The sequence below is a fragment of the Mustelus asterias genome, unplaced genomic scaffold, assembly GCF_964213995.1.
Source record: "Mustelus asterias unplaced genomic scaffold, sMusAst1.hap1.1 HAP1_SCAFFOLD_453, whole genome shotgun sequence".
Taxonomy (NCBI): Eukaryota; Metazoa; Chordata; class Chondrichthyes; order Carcharhiniformes; family Triakidae; genus Mustelus; species Mustelus asterias.
The window spans coordinates 159,395-182,146 of NW_027590405.1; the positions used below are offsets into that span (position 1 = coordinate 159,395).

The window sequence follows — 22,752 nt, forward strand, 5'->3', positions numbered from 1 at the left end:
AAGGGCCTGTTTCCATGCTGTAAACCTCTATGACTCAAGTTCTGCAGCAGGTACGGGAATTGAACACACACCGTTAGACATCACTCCCTATCGCGAACCAGCAGTCCTACTGACAGAACTGAACAAGCTCCGCCAGTAATACAGCACTCGCAACAACGCAAAGGCAACCAGTGAGAAACACCGACTCTCTGCCTCCGCTGAATCTTAGGTGTCACACGTCAGATTCAAGGCATCGACAAACTTCACTGAAGTTTTTTTTAACTCATCCGTGGGACACGGGCATCCCCGGCTGGTCCAGCATTCATTGCCCATCCCTAGTTGCCCCTTGGAGGGCAGTTGAGAGACAACCCCATTGCTGTGGCTCTGGAGTCACATGTAGGCCAGACCGGGGTAAGGACGGCAGATTTCCTTCCCTAAAGGGAACCAGATGGGTTTCTCCGACAATGGGTCATCAGTAGATTCTTAATCCCAGATATTTTTTTTAATCGAATTCAAATTCGACCATCTGCTGTGGTGGGATTCGAACCCGGGGTCCCCCAGAACATTAGCTGAGTTTCTGGATTAATAGTCTAGTGATAAAACCACTAGGATATCGCCTCCCGATGGTGGTGGGGGAGTCCAGAACTAGGGGGTCATAGTTTGAGGATAAGGGGGTAAACCTTTTAGGACTGAGGTGAGGAGAAATTTCTTCACCCAGAGGGCGGTGAATGTGTGGAATTCACTCCCGCAGAAAGGAGTTGAGGCCAAAACATTGTGAGATTTCAAGGAGTTAGATATAGCTCTTGGGGTTAAAGGGATCGAGGGATATGGGGGGTGAGGGGGGGAATCAGGATATTGAATTCGATGATCAGCCATGATCAAAATGAATGTCGGAACAGGCTCGAAGGGCCGAATGGCCTCCTCCGGCTTCTAGTTTCCATGTGAGGCAGCAGCGCTAATCACATGTAGGCCAGACCGGGGTAAGGACGGCAGATTTCCTTCCCTAAAGGGAACCAGATGGGTTTCTCCGACAATGGGTCATCAGTAGATTCTTAATCCCAGATATTTTTTATCGAATTCAAATTCCACCATCTGCCGCGGGCGGGATTCGAACCCGGGTCCCCCAGAATATTAGCGGAGTTTCTGGATTAATCGTTCAGCGATAATACCACTAGGCCGTTGCCTCTAGATTCTGGCAATCAGGGAGATGTCGGCATCCCTTATGAGATAATGCTGGAAAATCTCAGCAGGTCTGGCAGCATCTGGAAGGAGAGAAAAAAGCTCATGTTTTGGAGTCCAGATGACCCTTAGTCAAAGTCTTTGACAAAGACCCTTTGACGAGCTTTGACAAAGAGTCATCTGGACTCGAAACGTCAGCTCTTTTCTCTCCTTACAGATGCTGCCAGACCTGCTGAGATTTTCCAGCGTTTTCTCTTTTGGTTTCAGATTCCAGCATCTGCAGTCATTTACTTTTATTCAGCATTCCTTCTGCCTGGGGCTAGGTTTGAGCCCAAACCCAAGGATCTATTCCCAGTTCCCCAATTGCTGGCGTAACCTCTCACCTTTCCTTTCAATTTGATCAGGAAACTCACACATGACAAGGCTTTTACCCGGATGTTGTCGCCAAGGATCGCATTGGCTGCAATCTATAGTGGGGGGGGAGAGAGAGTGCAAATAAGGACAGCTTCTTAGGTCAGCAAGAGCAAACATTTATACAGCACCGATAACACAGCAATATATATCAAAGAACTTCACAGGAGTGTAAACCAGTAAAACATAGATACCAAGCCAAGGACAGAGGGGAGAGAGAGAGAGAGAGATTTAGGGAGGCAATTTCAGACTTTGGGACCCAAGCAGGGGATGGAACAGCCGCCAATCATGGGAGTCTGTTTGTAATATATATATTGGAACCCCGATTTAACACGCCCCGATTTAGCGCAAATTCAGATATAACGCGATGGTGTCTTGGACCCTTTTTTCCCCGCTAATAATTGGCAAATTTAGCACGACCCCGCTTTTATGGACCCCAACCATCGCGTTATAATGGGGCCGCACTGATAAAAGATTTGGTGGAAAATGTAACTGGATTGATGAGTAAGTTTGCGGACGACACAAAGGTTGGTGGATTTGCGGATAGCGATGAGGATCATCAGAGGATACAGCAGGATATAGATCAGTTGGAGACTTGGGCGGAGAGATGGCAGATGGAGTTTAATCTGGACAAATGTGAGGTAATGCATTCTGGAAGGTCTAATACAGATCGGAAATGTACAGTAAATGGCAGAACCCTTAAGAGTATTGATAGTCAGAGGGATCTGGGTGTACAGGTACACAGGTCACTGAAAGTGGCAATGCAGGTGGAGAAGGTAGTCAAGAAGGCAGAGAAGGTAGTCAAGAAGGCATACGGTATGCTTGCCTTCATCGGCCGGGGTATTGAGTTTAAAAATTGGTAAAAGTCATGTTGCAGCTTTATAGAACCTTAGTTAGGCCGCACTTGGAATATAGTGTTCAATTCTGGTCGCCACACTACCAGAAGATGCTTTGGAGAGGGTACAGAAGCTGTTTACCAGGATGTTTGCCTGGTATGGAGGGCATTAGCTATGAGGAGAGGTTGGGGAAACTTGGTTTGTTCTCACTGGAGCGACGGAGGTTGAGGGGAGACCTGATAGAAGTCTACAAGATTATGAGGGGCACGGACAGAGTGGATAGTCAGAAGCTTTTTCCCAGGGTGGAAGAGTCAATTACTAGGGGGCACAGGTTTAAGGTGCGAGGGGCAAGGTTTAAAGGAGATGTACGAGGCAAGTTTTTTTACACAGAGGGTGGTGGGTGCCTGGAACTCGCTGCCGGGGGAGGGAGTGGAAGCGGATACGGTAGTGAGTTTTAAGGGGCGTCTGGACAAATACATGAATAGGATGGGAATGGAGGGATACGGTCCCCGGAAGGGGAGGGGGTTTATAGACTGGAAGCGGTTAGTACCAGTGGAACCACGTCCCACCAGAAAGGTAGAAAGGATGGAGTAAAATGGGTCGCTGGAGGGAAGGAAGGCATCGAGAGAAATCGGCAGCTGACAGACAGTCGGCACTCATTACCTCCAGGCAGAAGTGGACTATCTGTGACAAGTAAGGCACAATTATCGTTACTTCACTCTCCATCAGTTCATCAAACACTTCCATTGCCTCACTGGCTTGATCCTGTCGAGAGAGAGAGGAGAGAGAGAGAAAGTGAGATGTGAAAAGATATGTACTATGCAGCAGCATAGTAGGGGACGAAGTGGAAAGGGTCGAGAGCTTCAGGTTTTCAGGTGTCCAGATCACCAACAACCTGTCCTGGTCCCCCCATGCCGACACTATAGTTAAGAAAGCCCCACCAACGCCCCTACTTTCTCAGAAGACTAAGGAAATTTGGCATGTCTGCTACGACTCTCACCAACTTTTACAGATGCCCCATAGAAAGCATTCTTTCTGGTTGTATCACAGCTTGGTATGGGGCTCCTGCTCTGCCCAAGACCGCAAGGAACTACAAAAGGTCGTGAATGTAGCCCAGTCCATCACGCAAACCAGCCTCCCATCCATTGACTCTGTCTACACTTCCCGCTGCCTCGGGAAAAGCAGCCGGCATAATTAAGGACCCCCCACATCCTGGGCATTCTTTCTTCCACCTTCTTCCGTCAGGAAAAAGATACAAAAGTCTGAGGTCACGTACCAACTGACTCAAGAACACCTTCTTCCCTGCTACTGTCAGACTTTTGAATGGACCTACCTCGCATTAAGTTGATCTTTCTCTACACCCTAGCTGTGACTGTAACACTACATTCTGCACTCTCTCCTTTCCTTCTCTATGAACGGTATGTTTTGTCTGTATAGCGCGCAAGAAACAATACTTTTCACTGTATGTTAATAAATGTGACAATAATAAATCAAATCAAATGCAATCATCAAACTACAGAGATGGCCTTGCAGTGTGCTCTGTAATCTCCCTCAACTTACCAACCCTTGTTAAACTATCCAAGAAGCTAGCTGTCGCCATTTCTACCTTCTCGAGGACCAACGAGGGGCTGCCCTTGCCAGCAACGGCAATTACCCAAGAATGGATTCTTAGAAACTGCTAGCGGCACGGTGGGTTAGCGCTGCTGCCTCACAGCGCCAGGGACCCGGGTTCGATTCCCGGCTTGGGTCACTGTCTGTGCAGAGTCTGCACGTTCTCCCCGTGTCTGCGTGGGTTTCCTCTGGATGCTCCGGTTTCCTCCCGCAGTCCGAAAGACGTGCTGGTTAGGGTGCATTGGGCCGTGCTAAATTCTCCCTCAGTGTTACCCGAACAGGAACTGGAGTGTGGCGACTGGGGGATTTTCACAGTAACTTCATTGCAGCGTTAATGTAAGCCTTACTTGTGACACGAATAAATAAACTTTAAAGCTCAAGGTTGTACCGATCCTTCGATATCCCAGGAAATAAGTTGCACACGCTGTTGCAAAGAACAGATTTCGTTGCACCTCCCACCACTCTCGTATTCCTCTCATAGAATCCAGTGCAGAAGGAGGCCACTCAGCCCACCAAGTCTGCACTGACCACAATCCCACACAGGCCATATCCTCATCACCAGATGCATTTACCCTAGCTAGTCCCCTTGACACTAAGGGACACTTTAGCACGGCCAATCTACCTAACCTGCACATCTTTGGACACGAAGGGGCAATTTAGCATGGCCAATCCACCTAACCTGCACATCTTTGGACACTAAGGGGCAATTTAGCACGGCCAATCCACCTAACCTGCACATCTTTCGGACTGTGGGAGGAAGCCTGAGCACTTGGAAGAAACCCACACAGGGGAGAACGTGCAAACTCCACACAGACAGTGACCCAAGCCGGGAATTGAACCCGGGTCCCTGGCGCTGTCAGGCAGCAGTGCTTACCGCCGTGCTGCCCAAATCTCGTTGCATTAAGATGAATAATTATGTCCATTGTATTCTTGTCAGGACACAAAAGAAAACTGAGACCAAAGCTCGCTGCTTCTTGCAAGATGATTTAGAACGGTCACGACGGGGGAACGTGAATCAGACAAGATCCAGTCGCCACCCAACTTGGCAATCAGAAAGTTGGATCATGAGGCTGCGGGACTAAGGATAAGAGTTTAAAGTGTATTTTTAATAGTCATAAGTCGGCTTACATTAACACTGCAATGAAGTTACTGTGAAAATCCCCCGGGTCACCACACACCGGTGCCTGTTTGGGTACACGGAGGGAGAATTTAGCACCTAACCAGTACTTCTTTCGGACTGTGGGAGTAAACCGGAGCACCCGGAGGAAACCCACGCAGACACGGGGAGGACGTGCAGACTCCGCACAGACAGTGACCCGAGCCGGGAATCGGACCAGGGTCCCTGGCACCGTGAAGCAGCAGTGCGAATCACCATGCCACTGCCAGTGCAACTTGCCGGCAACATTGTCAGGGAGACCAAGGAGTTACGACAAGTCACGATCCTCTCCTGTTCTTCAGGTTTGTGATTTCTCTGCTTTCTCTTTGCAGCAGGTTCTGGGTGTTGATGGTCACTTCAGGGAAAGCGCCTTTGGGGAACTGTGGGGTAACTCGCAAAACAGTAGCCCGCAGGGAGGGTGAGTCCTTTTATCGAGGGTTCTTAAAATTTTGATTTGATTTATTGTCACATGTATTAACATACAGTGAAAAGTATTGTTTCTTGCGCACTATACAGACAAAGCATACCGTTCATAGAGAAGGAAAGGAGAGGGTGCAGAATGTAGTGTTACAGTCATAGCTAGGGTGTAGAGAAAGATCAACTTAATGCGAGGTCGGTCCATTCAAAAGTCTGACAGCAGCAGCAGGGAAGAAGCTGTTCTTGAGTCGGTCAGTGCGTGACCTCAGACTTTTGTATCTTTTTCCCGATGGAAGGTGGTGGAAGAGAGAATGTCCGGGGTGTGTGGGGGGGGGTCCTTAATTATGCCGGCTGCTTTTCCCCGAGGCAGCGGGAAGTGTGGACAGAGTCAATGGATGGGAGGCTGGTTTGCGTGACGGATTGGGCTACATTCATGACCCTTTTGTAGTTCCTTGCGGTCTTGGGCAGAGCAGGAGCCCCAGACCAAGCTGTGATACAACCAGAAAGAATGCTTTCTATGGTGCATCTGTAAAAGTTGGTGAAAGTCGTAGCTGACACGCCAAATTTCCTTAGTCTCCCAAGAAAGTAGAGGTGTTGGTGGGGTTTTCTTAACTATAGTGTCGGCATGGGGGGGACCAGGACAGGTTGTTGGTGATCTGGACACCGAGAAACCTGAAGCTTTTGGCTTTGGAGGAGAACTTGCAGCTACCCATCCCAGCGGTCAGCTCACCTGATTGTGCTGAATGAGGGTCTGGATCGCGATCAGCAGCTTTGGTATCATCGGGCGCATCATATTCTGTAGAGAGAAGGAAAAATACACTGTAACATCGTCACACCTGCCTGTACGTGGAGGGCAACTGTCCCTTGCTGTGACCCCCGCACCCCCCCCCATTGAAACAATGTGAGGGAATGCATTTTGGAAGGTCTAATACAGATAGGAAATATACAGTAAATGGCAGAACTCTTAAGAGTATTGATAGGCAGAGGGATCTGGGTGTACAGGTACACAGGTCACTGAAAGTGGCAACGCAGGTGGAGAAGGTAGTCAAGAAGGCATACGGCATGCTTGCCTTCATCGGCCGGGGCATTGAGTTTAAAAATTGGCAAGTCATGTTGCAGCTTTATAGAACCTTAGTTAGGCCGCACTTGGAATATAGTGTTCAATTCTGGTCACCACACTACCAGAAGGATGTGGAGGCTTTGGAGTGGGTACAGGAAAGATTTACCAAGATGTTGCCTGGTATGGAGGGCATTAGCTATGAGGAGAGGTTGGAGAAAGGGTCAGCTGGACTCGAAAAGTCAGCTCTTTTCTCTCCTTACAGATGCGGTCAGACCTGCTGAGATTTTCCACCATTTTCTCTTTTGGACAAACTCGGTTTGTTCTCACTGGAAAGACGGAGGTTGAGGGGAGACCTGATAGAAGTCTACAAGATTATGAGAGGCATAGACAGAGTGGATAGTCAGAAGCTTTTCCCCAGGGTGCAAGAGTCAATTACTAGGGGGCACAGGTTTAAGGTGCGAGGGGCAAGGTTTAAAGGAGATTTACGAGGCAAGTTTTTTTACACAGAGGGTGGTGGGTGCCTGGAACTCGCTGCCGGGGGAGGGAGTGGAAGCGGATATGGTCGTGAGTTTTAAGGGGCGTCTGGACAAATACATGAATAGGATGGGAATGGAGGGATACGGTCCCCGGAAGGGGAGGGGGTTTTAGTTCAGTCGGGGCAGCATGGTCGGTGCAGGCTTGGAGGGCCGAAGGGCCTGTTCCTGTGCTGGAATTTTCCTTGTTCTTTAACACTCACTGAATGAGTGCTTCATACAATGGCATAGATTCGACACTCTGTGGGGAGAAGACTGTCGGGATCATGTCTCGACAGAAAACTATCTGTAGGGAGAATAATAATGAATGATTATCATTGGAATTCAGAAGAATGAGGGGAGATCTTATAGAAACATATAAGATTATGAAGGGAATCGATAAGATAGAAGCAGGGAAGTTGTTTCCACTGGCGGGTGAAACTGGAACTAGGGGGCATGGCCTCAAAATAAGGGGGAGCAGATTTAGGACTGAGTTGAGGAGGAACTTCTTCACACAAAGGGTTGTGAATCTGTGGAATTCCCTGCCCAGTTGAGGCTCCCTCATTGAATGTTTTTAAGGCAAGGATAGATAGATTTTTGAACAGTAAAGGAATTAAGGGTTATGGTGAGCGGGCGGGTAAGTGGAGCTGAGTCCACGAAAAGATCAGCCGTGATCTTATTGAATGGAGGAGCAGGCTCGAGGGGCCAGGTGGCCGACTCCTGCTCCTAATTCTGATGTTAATCGAATTTGTGAGATGTGTGATTATAGATGGATTTGGACATACCCTGAGCACACGGCAGCACGGTGGCACAGGCACTGCTGCCTCAGGGCGCCAGGGACACAGGTTCAATTCCCGGCTTGGGCCATTGTGTGGAGTTTGCACGTTCTCCCCGTGTCTGCGTGGGTTTCTTCAGGTGCTCCGGTTTCCTCCCACAGTCCGAAAGAGGTGCTGGTTAGGTGGATGGACCCGAACAGGCGCCAGAATGTGGCGACTCGGGGAATTTCACTTCAATGCAGTGTGAACATAAGACTTACTTGTAACTAATAAATAAACTTTAACTCTGAGGAAGCCTGGCGAATCAGTCTGATCACGAGAGTTAGCCAATGGCTCCATTATTGCGACTAATGGGACGATGGGAACCCAATAAGTGGACCCAGAATGTTATTCTACATGGCAATTCCCAAGTTCTGACCCAGGTTTTCATCAGATGCAGTTAGTTAAGTTCATTTTTTAGTCACAAGTAGGTTTACATTCACACCGCAATGAAGTTATTGTGAAAATCCCCGAGTCCCACACTCCCGGCACCTGTTCGGGTACACTGAGAGACAATTTAGCATGGCCAATCCACCTAACATATACATCTTTGGAGTGTGGGAGGAAACCGGAGCACCCGGAGGAAACCCACGCAGACACGGGGAGAATGTGCAAACTCTACACAGACAGTGACCCAAGCCGGGAATCGAACCCGGGTCCCTGGCGCTGTGAGGCAGCAGTGCCAACCGCAGTGCCAGGTGTGAGGGTAAGTGGAGCTGACGGTGTGAGGGGAGCGGTGAGCCGGATGGCACTTACCACTTCATCCGTTCCCATGTAGGGTACCATGGCGGCCAGCGTCTGAATGGTGTAGAAGACCACCAGCGGGTTGTCGTGGTCCTCCAGGGTCTGGTGGAAGAGCCGCATCAGCTCGCGGAAGTGACGCTTGAAGGGCTCAGTGCTGATGTTCACCACGGTGCTCAGGAGCAGCATCCCGACCTGGAGACCAGACAAGGGAGAAACATTAACCAGTCACTCACAGAGCAGAGATCCAGTGGCGTCGCCCCACGATCGCCCCCGCAGGAAGGGGAACACAAACAGATGCATGTGGACGGACAGACGGGCACGCACATGTTCCAAACCCACTGCTTACCCGAGTAACCAAACAGCTATCAAACTCAGCCTTGACAGCCCGTCAGCCCCTCTACTTTCTCAGGAGGCTAACAAAAGTTAAGAACAAAGAAAATTCCAGCACAGGAACAGGCCCTTCGGCCCTCTAAGCCTGCACCGACCATGCTGCCCCAACTGAACTAAAACCCCCTCCCCTTCCGGGGACCGTATCCCTCCATTCCCATCCTATTCATGTATTTGTCCAGACGCCCCTTAAAACTCACTATCGTATCCGCTTCCACTCCCTCCCCCGGCAGCGAGTTCCAGGCACCCACCACCCTCTGTGTAAAAAACTTGCCTTGTAAATCTCAGAATCGTAGATGTTTCCAGCAGGGAAACAGGCCCTTCGGCCCAACTTGTCCATGCCGCCCTTTTTTTAAAACCCCTAAGCCAGTCCCAATTGCCCGCGTTTGGCCCATATCCCTCTATACCCATCGTACCCATGTAACTGTCTAAACGCTTTTTAAAAGACAAAATTGTCCCCGCCTCTACTACTGCCTCTGGCAGCTCGTTCCAGACACTCACCACCCTCTGCGTGAAAAAATTGCCCCTCTGAACACTTTTGTATCTCTCCCCTCTCACCTTAAACCTATGCCCTCTAGTTTTAGACTCCCCTACCTTTGGGAAAAGATATTGACTCTCTAGCTGATCTGTGCCCCTCATTATTTTATAGACCTCTATAAGATCACCCCTCAGCCTCCTACGCTCCAGAGAAAAAAGTCCCAGTCTATCCAGCCTCTCCTTATAACTCAAACCATCAAGTCCCGGTAGCATCCTAGTAAATCTTTTCTGCACTCTTTCTAGTTTAATAATATCCTTTCTACAATAGGGTGACCAGAACTGTACACAGTATTCCAAGTATGGCCTTACCAATGTCTTGTACAACTTCAACAAGACGTCCCAACTCCTGTATTCAATGTTCTGACCGATGAAACCAAGCATGCCGAATGCCTTCTTCACCACTCTGTCCACCTGTGACTCCACTTTCAAGGAGCTATGAACCTGTACCCCTAGATCTCTTTGTTCTTCTTAAACCTTGCCCCTCGCACCTTAAACCTGTGCCCCCTAGTAATTCACTCCTCCACCCTGGGAAAAAGCTTCTGACTATCCACTCTGTCCATGCCCCTCATAATCTTGTAGACTTCTATCAGGTCTCCCCTCAACCTCCGTCGCTCCAGTGAGAACAAACCAAGTTTCTCCAACCTCTCCTCATAGCTGATGCCCTCCATACCAGGCAACATCCTGGTAAATCTTTTCTGTACCCTCTCCAAAGCCTCCACATTGATCCACTGGAGCAAGCTGAGAGGGGTGATTGAAAAGCAGCAGTGCTGGTAAGAGATTAATTGGATTAATTGAATTGTTTATTTATTTAATTAGTCAGCTAGTGTGTGTATTTTTTTGGCCTTTACTTTAACAGCAGTTTTTCAAGTTTAAAGTGAAAACTAGAAGTGGGCAGCAAAGGAGTCTGGGAAAGGTTTTTATTTTAACTTTAAAAGTCAGTTACCTGGGAGGTTCCCCCTCATTGATCCACTGGAGCAAGCTGAGAGGGGTGATTGAAAAGCAGCAGTGCTGGTAAGAGATTAATTGGATTAATTGAATTGTTTATTTATTTAATTAGTCAGCTAGTGTGTGTATTTTTTTGGCCTTTACTTTAACAGCAGTTTTTCAAGTTTAAAGTGAAAACTAGAAGTGGGCAGCAAAGGAGTCTGGGAAGGGTTTTTATTTTAACTTTAAAAGTCAGTTACCTGGGTGGTTCCCCCTCAGTAGTAGTTTTTTTTTTCTCTCGGGCCCCTAGCCCTATAAATTGGTGCAGAGGAGATACCCGATCCTCTACACTGGTAGAGGATCCCACCCTTCCATCCTCCTCTAACCTAATTATAATTGTGGGGAAGTTTTTTTTTTTATTTTCTTTTTTTCTTGCTGGTAATGGCTTCAGGGATGGCAGTTCAGGCAGTATGCTGCATCTCCTGTGGGATGTATGTGGTGAGGAAATCCAGTAGTGTTTCAGGAGATTTTAGTTGTAAGAAGTGCATTAGATTGCAGCTTCTGGAGGAGCGTGTAAAGGAGCTGGAGGGGGAGGTAGAGGAACTCCGCATAATTCGGGAGGCGGAGGTGGAAGTTGATAGGAGTTATAGAGAAATAGTAACTCCTAGAAATGAGGCTTGGGTCAATGCCAGGAGGAGGGGTAAGAAGCAATCGGGAAGACAATCCCCTGGGGCGGTTCCCCTCCATAATAGGTTTTCGGTGCTGGAGGCTACAGTTGAGGAGGAATCAACTGAGCATAGAGAGCAGATCTCTGGGGGTGAGCCGAGTGAGAAAGCTCAGGTGGTTAGGGGCTGTAAAAGACTGGGCCTTGTGATTGGGGACTCCACAATTAAGGGGACAGATAGGAGGGTCGGAACTAAAGGTAGGGACTCAGGGTTGGTGTGTTGCCTACCAGGGGCTGGGGTCCGGGATGTGTCTGACAGGGTATTCAGGACTCTTAGGGGGGAGGGAGATAAACCACAAGTTATTGTACATGTGGGGACACACGACATAGGGAGGATAGGGGAAGGGGATATTAGGCAGGGATTTATGGAGTTGGGGTGGAAACTAAAGGCCAAGACTGACAGAGTGGTTATCTCTGGACTCTTGCCTGTACCACGGGATAGTTTAGAGAGGAATAGGGAGAGGGAAGGTTTGAATTCATGGCTGAGGGGATGGTGCAGGAGGGAGGGGTTCAGGTACTTAAGCAATTGGGGCTCGTACTGGGGAAGGTGTGACCTCTATGAGAAGGATGGTCTACACCTTAATCAGAAGGGGACCAATATCCTGGGGGGTAAATTTGCTAAGGCCATGCAGGGAGGTTTAAACTGATTCGGGGGGGGGGAGGGATCCTGAGTAGTGGGGCTGAAAGTGAGGGATGCATGGATGGGGACTGCAATGCACGGCATTGCAGAGGTGGGGTGGAGCAGGGTTTGAAATGTGTATACTTCAATGCCAGGAGTATTCGCAATAAAGTGGGTGAACTTGCAGCGTGGATCAGTACCTGGGACTTCGATGTTGTGGCTATTTCAGAGACATGGATAGAGCAGGGGCAGGAATGGATGCTGCAGGTCCCGGGGTTCAAATGTTTTAGTCGAAGTAGGGAAGGAGGTAGAAGAGGGGGAGGGGTGGCATTATTGGTCAGAGATTGTATCACAGTGTCAGAGAGGAGGTTTGATGAGGACTTATCTGTTGAGGTAGTATGGGCGGAGATTAGAAATAGGAGAGGAGAGGTCACCCTGTTGGGAGTCTTTTATAGACCTCCTAAAAGTTCTAGAGAGGTTGAGGAAAGGATTGCGGAGTCAATCCTGCTTAGGAGTGAAAGTAATAGGGCAATTGTTATGGGGGATTTTAACTTGACTAATATTGACTGGAATTGTTATAGCTCTAGCTCGTTAGAGGGGTCAGTTTTTGTTCAAAGCGTGCAGGAAGGTTTTTTGACTCAGTATGCAGACAGGCCAACTAGAGGTGAGGCTATATTGGATCTGGTGCTGGGAAATGAGCCAGACCAGGTGCTAGACTTGGAAGTTGGTGTGCATTTTGGTGATAGTGACCACAATTCGGTTACGTTCACCTTAGTGATGGAAAGGGATAGGCATGAACCTCGGGCCAGTGGTTTTAGCTGGGGGAAGGGTAATTATGAGGCTATTAGGAGAGAATTAGGAAACATAGGTTGGACTAGGAGATTACAGGGACTGGGAACGTCCGACATGTGGAGTTTTTTCAAGGAGCAGCTACTGCGAGTCTGTGATAGGTATGTCCCTGTCAGGCAAGGAGGAATTGGTAGGGCTAGGGAACCGTGGTGCACCAAAAAAGTTTCTTTGTTGGTTAAAAAGAAAAAGGAGGCTTATGTTCGGATGAGACGTGAGCACTCGGGTAGTGCACTAGAAAGCTTTAGATTGGCTAAGAGGGAGTTGAAGAGCGAGCTTAGAAGGGCTAAAAGGGGACATGAGAAGACTTTGGCGGATAGGGTTAAAGAGAATCCTAAGGCGTTCTATAGGTATGTCAAGAACAGAAGGTTGGTTAGGGCAAGTTTAGGGCCAGTTATAGATGGCAGAGGGAAGTTATGTGTGGAACCGGAGGAGATTGGTGAAGCATTGAACCAATATTTCTCTTCGGTGTTCACGCAAGGGGACATGAATATAGCTGAGGAAGACACTGGGTTGCAAGGGAGTAGAATAGACAGTATTACAGTTGATAAGGAGGATGTGCAGGATATTCTGGAGGGTCTGAAAATAGATAAATCCCCTGGTCCGGATGGGATTTATCCAAGGATTCTCTGGGAGGCAAGAGAAGTGATTGCAGAGCCTCTGGCTCTGATCTTCAGGTCGTCGTTGGCCTCTGGTATAGTACCAGAAGATTGGAGGTTAGCGAATGTTGTCCCATTGTTTAAGAAGGGGAACAGAGACTTCCCCGGGAATTATAGACCGGTGAGTCTCACTTCTGTTGTCGGCAAGATGTTGGAAAAAATTATAAGGGATAGGATTTATAGTTATTTGGAGAGTAATGAATTGATAGGTGATAGTCAGCATGGTTTTGTGGCAGGTAGGTCGTGCCTTACTAACCTTATTGAGTTTTTTGAGAAAGTGACCAAGGAGGTGGATGGGGGCAAGGCAGTGGACGTGGTATATATGGATTTTAGTAAGGCGTTTGATAAGGTTCACCATGGTAGGCTTCTGCAGAAAATGCAGATGTATGGGATTGGGGGTGATCTAGGAAATTGGATCAGGAATTGGCTAGCGGATAGGAAACAGAGGGTGGTGGTTGATAGTAAATATTCATCATGGAGTGCGGTTACAAGTGGTGTACCTCAGGGATCTGTTTTGGGGCCACTGCTGTTTGTAATATTTATTAATGATCTGGATGAGGGTATAGTTGGGTGGATTAGCAAATTTGCTGATGACACCAAAGTCGGTGGTGTGGTAGACAGTGAGGAAGGGTGTCGTAGTTTGCAGGAAGACTTAGACAGGTTGCAAAGTTGGGCCGAGAGGTGGCGGATGGAGTTTAATGCGGAGAAGTGTGAGGTAATTCACTTTGGTAGGAATAACAGATGTGTTGAGTATAGGGCTAACGGGAGGACTTTGAATAGTGTGGAGGAGCAGAGGGATCTAGGTGTATGTGTGCATAGATCCCTGAAAGTTGGGAATCAAGTAGATAAGGTTGTTAAGAAGGCATATGGTGTCTTGGCGTTTATTGGTAGGGGGATTGAATTTAGGAGTCGTAGCGTTATGTTGCAACTGTACACAACTCTGGTGCGGCCGCACTTGGAGTACTGTGTGCAGTTCTGGTCCCCACATTACAGGAAGGATGTGGAGGCTTTGGAGAGGGTGCAGAGGAGGTTTACCAGGATGTTGCCTGGTATGGAGGGGAGATCCTATGAGGAGAGGCTGAGGGATTTGGGATTGTTTTCGCTGGAAAGGCGGCGGCTAAGAGGGGATCTTATTGAAACATATAAGATGATTAGAGGTTTAGATAGGGTGGATAGTGATAGCCTTTTTCCTCTGATGGAGAAATCCAGCACGAGGGGGCATGGCTTTAAATTGAGGGGGGGTAGTTATAGAACCGATGTCAGGGGTAGGTTCTTTACCCAGAGGGTGGTGAGGGATTGGAATGCCCTGCCAGCATCAGTAGTAAATGCGCCTAATTTGGGGGCGTTTAAGAGATCCGTAGATAGGTTCATGGACGAAAAGAAATTGGTTTAGGTTGGAGGGTCACAGTTTTTTTTTTAACTGGTCGGTGCTACATCGTGGGCCGAAGGGCCTGTTCTGCGCTGTAATGTTCTATGTTCTATGTTCTACATCCTTCTGGTAGTGTAAAAGGAAGGTGATGGCCTCGTGGGATTATGGCTAGACTATTAATGCAGGAACTCAGCTAATGTTCTGGGGGGACCACGGGTTCGAATCCCGTCACGGCAGATGGTGGAATTTGAATTCAATAAAAAATATCTGGAATTAAGAATCTACTGATGACCCATTGTCGATTATCGGAAAAACCCATCTGGTTCCCTTATATCCTTTAGGGAAGGAAATCTGCTGCCCTTACCCCGGTCTGGCCTACATGTGACTCCAGAGCCACAGCAATGTGGTTGACTCTCAACTGCCCTCCAAGGGCAACTAGGGATGGGCAATAAATGCTGGACCAGCCGGGGACGCCCATGTCCCACGGATGAATAAAAAATTTTTTTAAATGTCTGCTACGACTGTTGGCAACTTTTACAGATGTACCGTAGAAAGCATTCTTTCTGGTTGTATCACAGCTTGGTATGGGGCTCCTGCTCTGCCCAAGACCGCAAGGAACTACAAAAGGGTCGTGAATGTAGCCCAATCCATCACGCAAACCAGCCTCCCATCCATTGACTCTGTCTACACTTCCCGCTGCCTCGGGGGAAAAGCAGCCAGTATAATTAAGGACCCCACGCACCCCGGACATTCTCTCTTCCACCTTCTTCCGTCAGGAAAAAGATACAAAAGTCTGAGGTCACGTACCGACCGACCCAAGAACAGCTTCTTCCCTGCTGCTGTTAAGTTGATCTTTCTCTACACCCAAGCTATGACTGTAACACTACATTCTGCACTCTCTCCTTTCCTTCTCTATGAACGGTATGCTTTGTCTGTATAGCGCGCAAGGAACAATACTTTTCACTGTATCCCAATACATGTGACAATAATAAATCAAATAAAGGACACTTGACAACTCAGTCCTCTGGGGGCGAGAGAATTCCAACGGTTCACCACCCTTTGAGAAAAATAACTGTCTCAGCTCAGTCCTGACGGACCAGCCCCTTATTCTGAGACCGGTGAATTCTCGCTTCCCCATTCTGGAGAAACATTTTCCCACCATCAACCCTGGCAATCCCCTTGAAGATTTTCATCTTTCAATGAGATCACCTCTCATTCTTCGAATCTCTGCAGAATATAAATGATTCTGCTTAAGCACTGATTGTAGAAAAATCCCATCCCATCCCAGGAATGCAAACTAGTTTAGTTAGCACTGCTGCCTCACAGCGCCAGGGACCCCGGGTTCGATTCCCGGGTCGGGTCACTGTCTGTGCGGAGTCTGCACGTTATCCCAGTGTCTGCGTGGGTTTCCTCCGGGTGCTCCAGTTTCCCCCCACAGTCCAAATATGTGCAAGGTCGGTGGATTGGCCATGTTAGATTGCCCCCGAGTGTCCAAAGATGTGTAGGTTAGGTGAATTGGCCATGCTAAATTGCCCCTTAGTGTCCAAAGATGTGTAGGTTCGGTGGATTGGCCATGCTAAATTGCTCCTCAGTGTCAGGGGGACCAGCTGGGGTAAATGCATGGGGTTATGGAGATAGGGCCTGGGTGGGTTTGTGGTTGGTGCAGACTCGATGGGCTGAATGGCCTCCTTCTGCACTGTAGGAATTCTATGATTACTCTAGTGACCCTTCAGTGTAAGCTTCAGAAGGCAAGTTACGTCCTTTCTTCAGGGAGGAGACCTACGCGTACACGGTACTCTGGGTATGGCCTCGTTATACCAAAGCCACATATAATTACAGGAAGATCTCCTTAAACTTGTAACTCCAACCTCCACGTAATAAAGGTCACCGTGTCATTTGCTTCCGTAGGTCGTGGCTGGAATGTTGTCTTATCTCCAGCTCCCTGCCTCGGCTCTGTAACCCTCCGTGCCCAGGACAAAAATCTATCAATCTCATTACAGAACCTTTCCATCGAGTTTCAGCAGCTTTTGGGAGTGACAGTGTGTAGGCTTCCACTCCCCGTTGTGGCACAGTGGGTTAGCACTGCTGCCTCACAGCGCCAGGGTTCGATTCCCGGCTTGGGGTCACTGTCTGTGCGGAGTCTGCACATTCTCCCTCGTGTCTGCGTGGGTTTCCTCCGGGTGCTCCGGTTTCCTCCCACAGTCCGAAAGCTGTGTAGGTTAGGTGGATTGGCCGTGCTAAATTGCCCCTTTGTGAGAGGGAGTCTAGCTGGGGTAAATACATGGGGTTCTGGGGATGGGGCCTGGGTGGGATTGTGGTCGGTGCAGACTCGATGGGCCGAATGGCCTCCTCCCGCACTGTAGGGATTCTATGGTTCTATGACGTGTTTCCTGGCCTCACCCTGTTGGTTTGTGCAGCCAATCCTCGTAATTTAACATCCTTAACCAGCTTCCTTCTGACCACTCAGTATCCTGGGATCATAGACCGGATTTGATTTGTCACATGTGTTAACATACAGTGAAAAGTATTGTTTCTTGCGCACTATACAGACAAAGCATACCGTTCATAGAGAAGGAAAGGAGAGGGTGCAGAATGTAGTGTTACAGTCACAGCTAGGGTGCAGAGAAAGACCAGCTTAATGCGAGGTAGGTTCATTCAAAAGTCTGACGGCAGCAGGGAAGAAGCTGTTCTTGAGTCGGTCAGTACGTGACCTCAGACTTTTGTATCTTCTTCCCGAAGGGAGAAGGTGGAAGAGCGAATGTCCGGGGTGCGTGGGGGGGTCCTTAATTATGCTGGCTGCTTTTCCCCGAGGCAGCGGGAAGTGTAGACAGAGTCAATGGATGGGAGGCTGGTTTGCGTGATGGGACTGGGCTACATTCATGACCCTTTTGTAGTTCCTTGCGGTCTTGGGCAGAGCAGGAGCCCCATACCAAGCTGTGATACAACCAGAAAGAATGCTTTCTATGGTGCATCTGTAAAAGTTGGTGAGAGTCGTAGCAGACATGCCCAAATTTCCTTAGTCTTCTGAGAAAGTAGAGGCGTTGGTGGGGCTTTCTTAACTATAGTGTCGGCATGGGGGGGACCAGGACAGGTTGTTGGTGATCTGGACACCTAAAAACTTGAAGCTCTCGACCCTTTCTACTTCGTCCCCGTTGATGTAGACAGGGGCATGTTCTCCTTTACGCTTCCTGAAGTCGATGACAATATCCTTCGTTTTGTTGACATTGAGGGAGAGATTATTGTTGCCGCACCAGTTCACCAGATTCTCTATCTCATTCCTGTACTCTGTCTCATCATTGTTTGAGATACGACCCACTACGGTGGTGTCGTCAGCAAACTTGAAAATCCCTACGGAATCCCTACAGTGCAGAGGAGGCCATTTGCACCAACTCTCCGACAGAATATCACACACAGTTCCAACTCCTGCCATATCCCCGTAACCCATACATTTATCTTGCTAATCCCCCTAACCTACACATCTCTGGACAATAAGAGGCAATTTAGCATGGCCAATCCGCCTAACCTACACATCGTTGGACACTAAGGGACAATTTACCATGGCCAATCCACCTAACCCGCACATCTTTGAACACTAAGGGACAATTTAGCATGGCCAATCCACCTAACCTGCACATCTTTGGATGTTAAGGGACAATTTAGCATGGCCAGTCCGCCTAACCTGCACATCTTTGGGCACTAAAGGGCAATTTAGCACGGCCAATCCACCTAACCTGCACATCTTTGGAGTGTGGGAGGAAACTGGAGCACCCGGAGGAAACCCACGCAGACATGGGGCGAAGGTGCAAACTCCACATAGAGAGTCACCCAAGGCCGGAATCGGTCCCGGGTCCCTGGCGCTGTGAGGCAGCAGCGCTAACCGCTGTGCTACCGTGTGCCCCCACTCCAGGGAGGTACAGGAACAGCAGCCCATCAAAAGGAGAGAACAGCACAAATAAATCGGACTGGTTGGGTGGGGCAGGGGGAGGCGAATGGGGCACAAGGGCTGGAATGTTACCAGTGTACCCGCCGCAGAATGGGGACGGGCGCAGCTCACAGGACGGAATTCTCCATGGGCCTCGGGCGGGATTTTACGAGCCTCGCGCGAGCGAGGTGGTTAAACCCCGGCCAAGGTGTTCACACAGAATCTGATCCGTCCAGAATGTAAAACAGCACCAGATTACCGGGGAGGGAGTCGAAGGCATCATTGATACGTCAGTCTCCCCCCGCCGATCCTCCCTTTACACACCTGTCTCTCCTCCGGGACGCTGCTCTTTGTCCACTGGGTGATGAATTGAAGAAGTTGCGGCCATTTCTCCGGCGTTTCGTGCTTGACTATGATGGCGGCCAACTGAGCGACCGAGTGCTGTACCTTGTGCCTGCGAAAGGCAAAGAGACGGTGGTGAGAAACAGGTCAGCTTTGGGTGGGGGTGGCTCTCACCCGGCAATACGTCAGAAGCGACTTCCGATCAGGCTCGCTTGCAGCGGACAGTGAGAAAGCAGTCGGGTGGAGGGGCTGAATGGCCTACTTGTGCTGTGAAGCCCTATGGAGCTGGGTCAGTTCATTGGGACATCGCCACTGCGTGTTGGAAGGTCAGTGACAGCACATTAAAGCAACAGGAGGAGACCATTCAGCCCCTCGTGACTATTCCACTGCTCAATTAGATCAGCAGACTTGTATTTTAACCAACAGAACTAACCACCTTGTTTTCTTAACGGAAAGTTTAAGTTTATTTATTAGTCACAAGTAAGGCTTACATTAACACTGCAATGAAGTTACTGTGAGAATCCCCTAGTTGCCACACTCCAGCACCTGTTCGGGTAACACTGAGGGAGAATTTAGCACGGCCAATGCACCCTAACCAGCGCGACTTTCGGACTGTGGGAGGAAACCGGAGCACCCGGAGGAAACCCACGCAGACACAGGGAGAATGTGCAGACTCCGCACAGACAGTGACCCAAGCCGGGAATCGAACCTGGGTCCCTGGCACTGCGAGGCAGCAGCGCTAACCCACTGCGCCACCCCTAGCCTAACAATTCAGAATGGAATTTAATCCGGATAAATGTGAAGTGATGCATTTTGGAAGAAATAATGTAGGGAGGAGCTATACAATAAATGGCAGAGTCATCAGGAGTATAGAAACACAGAGGGACCTAGGTGTGCAAGTCCACAAATCCTTGAAGGTGGCAACACAGGTGGAGAAGGTGGTGAAGAAGGCATATGGCATGCTTGCCTTTATAGGACGGGGTATAGAGTATAAAAGCTGGAGTCTGATGATGCAGCTGTATAGAACGCTGGTTAGGCCACATTTGGAGTACTGTGTCCAGTTCTGGTCGCCACACTACCAGAAGGATGTGGAGGTGTTAGAGAGAGTGCAGAGAAGGTTTACCAGGATGTTGCCTGGTATGGAGGGTCTTAGCTATGAGGAGAGATTGGGTAAACGGGGCTTGTTCTCCCTGGAAAGACGGAGAATGAGGGGAGATCTAATAGAGGTGTACAAGATTATGAAGGGGATAGATAGGGTGAACGGTGGGAAGCTTTTTCCCAGGTTGGAGGTGACGATCACGAGGGGTCACGGGCTCAAGCTGAGAGGGGCGAAGTATAACTCAGATATCAGAGGGATGTCTTTTACACAGAGGGTGGTGGGGGCCTGGAATGCGCTGCCAAGTAGGGTGGTGGAGGCAGGCACGCTGACATCGTTTAAGAGTTACCTGGATAGTCACATGAGCGGCCTGGGAATGGAGGGATACAAATGATTGGTCTAGTTGGACCAAGGAGCGGCACAGGCTTGGAGGGCCGAAGGGCCTGTTTCCTGTGCTGTACTGTGTTTTGTTTGTTCCCTCCTGGAGCTCGAATTAACTGTGTTTCTCTCTCTCCGCAGACGCTGCCAGACCTGTCGAGTATCTCCAGCACTTTCTGCTTTGAGGTTTCCACTATCCGTGGTACTTGGTTTGGGAAACAAATCTGTCAATCTCAGCTTCACAATTGTCAAGTGATCCCAGTTTTTTGAGGGGGGTGGGTGGGGAAAGAGTTGGGATTTTCCACCACCCTGTATGTGAAGAAAGGTTTCCTGACATGGCACAGGTCAACGAGAGACACACACGGAGAGAGAGAGAGGGGGCGGAATTCTCCCCAATAAAATTCTAAGTGTTGAATTTGCAGGGAAAACTGGAGTAATTCAGGCTGGGCTTTTTTTCAGTGGGAGTCTATTCTTGTCCAGGAGGCGGAAACCAGCAGCCCCTCTGCGCGCACGCAGTGACCCCGAACTGTCAGCCTCCCCGTTTGCTGGCCGGTGGGACCCCTGCAGTGCTGCCCCCCTCGTTTCCCCCCACCCCACGATCCGATAGCAGCCACCCAGGATCATTCCTCCAACCCCCCCACCCCCATCCGGAACGCCTCGTTCTCCAGCCTCCGCCCCCCCCCCCCCCCCCCTCCCACCCCCCCCGACTGTGCCAGTGCCCTCCATGGCCCTGCAGTGCAGACACCCCTGCAGGCAGAATCCCCCCTACCCGCCCCGGCAGACCCCCTAGCCTGCCCCAATCGCTGGCCACCCTCCTGCCCCTCCCCATCGGTCCCGATGTAGTGTTGCAGCACGACCCCCCCACCCCCCCCCCAATCACCCCATGGACCCCATCCCAATAGACCCCGCCCCCTGTCTTGTGGGCAGTGCCAAGGTGCCCCCCGGGCATGGCCACATTACCCCATGAGGGCTGCCAGGGATGCTCATGCCCAGGGGGCGGCCCCACCCGAGCCCCTGGGGTGCCCCTGATTGCCCCCCTCCCCTTCACTCCAGTGGAGTCAGGCCGCTAGCTCCCGGGAAGTGGGGAGCAAGAGTAATCCCCGCTTGAGTCAAACAGTCTGACGGGCCAGGAGAGGCTCGCGGGCCTGGAGAATTCAGGCCGGGGCATTTAAACGATACTTAATTTAGCATTTAAATGCTCGCCCCCCCGTTCCACCAACCTCCAGCGCGGAGCAGACCTATACTGGTGGTTAAGAAGGCGTATGGTGTGCTGGCCTTTATCAATCGAGGGATTGAGTTTCGGAGTCCGGGGATAATGATGCAGCTATATAAGACCCTCGTCAGACCCCACTTGGGAGTACTGTGCTCAGTTCTGGTCGCCTCATTACAGGAAGGATGTGGAAAAGATTGAAAGGGTGCAGAGGAGATTTACAAGGATGTTGCCTGGATTGGGTGGCATGCCTTATGAGGATAGGCTGAGGGAGCTCGGTCTTTTCTCCTTGGAGAGACACAGGATGAGAGGAGACCTGATAGAGGTGTATAAGATGTGGAGAGGTATAGATCGGGTGGATTCTCAGAGGCTTTTTCCCAGGGTGGAAATGGCTGCTACGAGAGGACACAGGTTTAAGGTGCTGGGGGGTAGGTACTGGGGAGATGTTAGGGGGAAGTTTTTCACACAGAGGGTGGTGGGCGAGTGGAATCGGCTGCCGTCAGTGGTGGTGGAGGCAAACTCAATAGGGTCTTTTAAGAGACTCCTGGATGAGTACATGGGACTTAATAGGATGGAGGGTTATAGGTAGGCCTAGAAGGTAGGGATGTGTTTGGCACAGCTTGTGGGGCCGAAGGGCCTGTTTGTGCTGTAGTTTTCTATGTTTCTATTCGGAAATCCGGCGCTGGGAGACACGAGGGAGATCTCGTGCGAATCCCGCGCATCGCCCCCTGCGCTAAACAATTAGCACAGCGGGATGGGAGAATCGCCCCCAGATAGACAGAGAGAGAGGGGGGCCTGCGCACAGAGATGACCGCGATTGCCTGGGGGGCCCGCACAGAGGGGGGAATAACAGCGAGAGAGAAAGAGTGAAAGTGAGCGAGAGAAACAAGGGGCAGTGAAAAACAGAGTCAGAGAGAAAAAGAGAGAGTTTCTAGATGGAGCGTGGGAGGCTGAGGGGTGATCTTATAGAGGTCTATAAAATAATGAGGGGCACAGATCAGCTAGATAGTCAATATCTT

At 49.7% G+C, this 22,752-nt stretch overlaps 1 protein-coding gene across 1 annotated transcript in view; it reads right to left on the reverse strand.

Moving 5' to 3' along the window:
• The window catches only part of ipo4 (importin 4), a 197,093-nt gene that overhangs the window by 156,604 nt on the left and 17,737 nt on the right, over nt 1-22,752 (reverse strand). The window contains exons 5-9 of the mRNA XM_078204800.1: nt 19,032-19,161; nt 8,733-8,912; nt 6,320-6,385; nt 3,069-3,170; nt 1,542-1,625 (exon numbers count right to left, since the gene is read on the reverse strand). Of these exons, the coding sequence (XP_078060926.1) occupies nt 1,542-1,625; nt 3,069-3,170; nt 6,320-6,385; nt 8,733-8,912; nt 19,032-19,161 (562 nt within the window). The remainder of the gene's footprint in view (nt 1-1,541; nt 1,626-3,068; nt 3,171-6,319; nt 6,386-8,732; nt 8,913-19,031; nt 19,162-22,752) is intronic.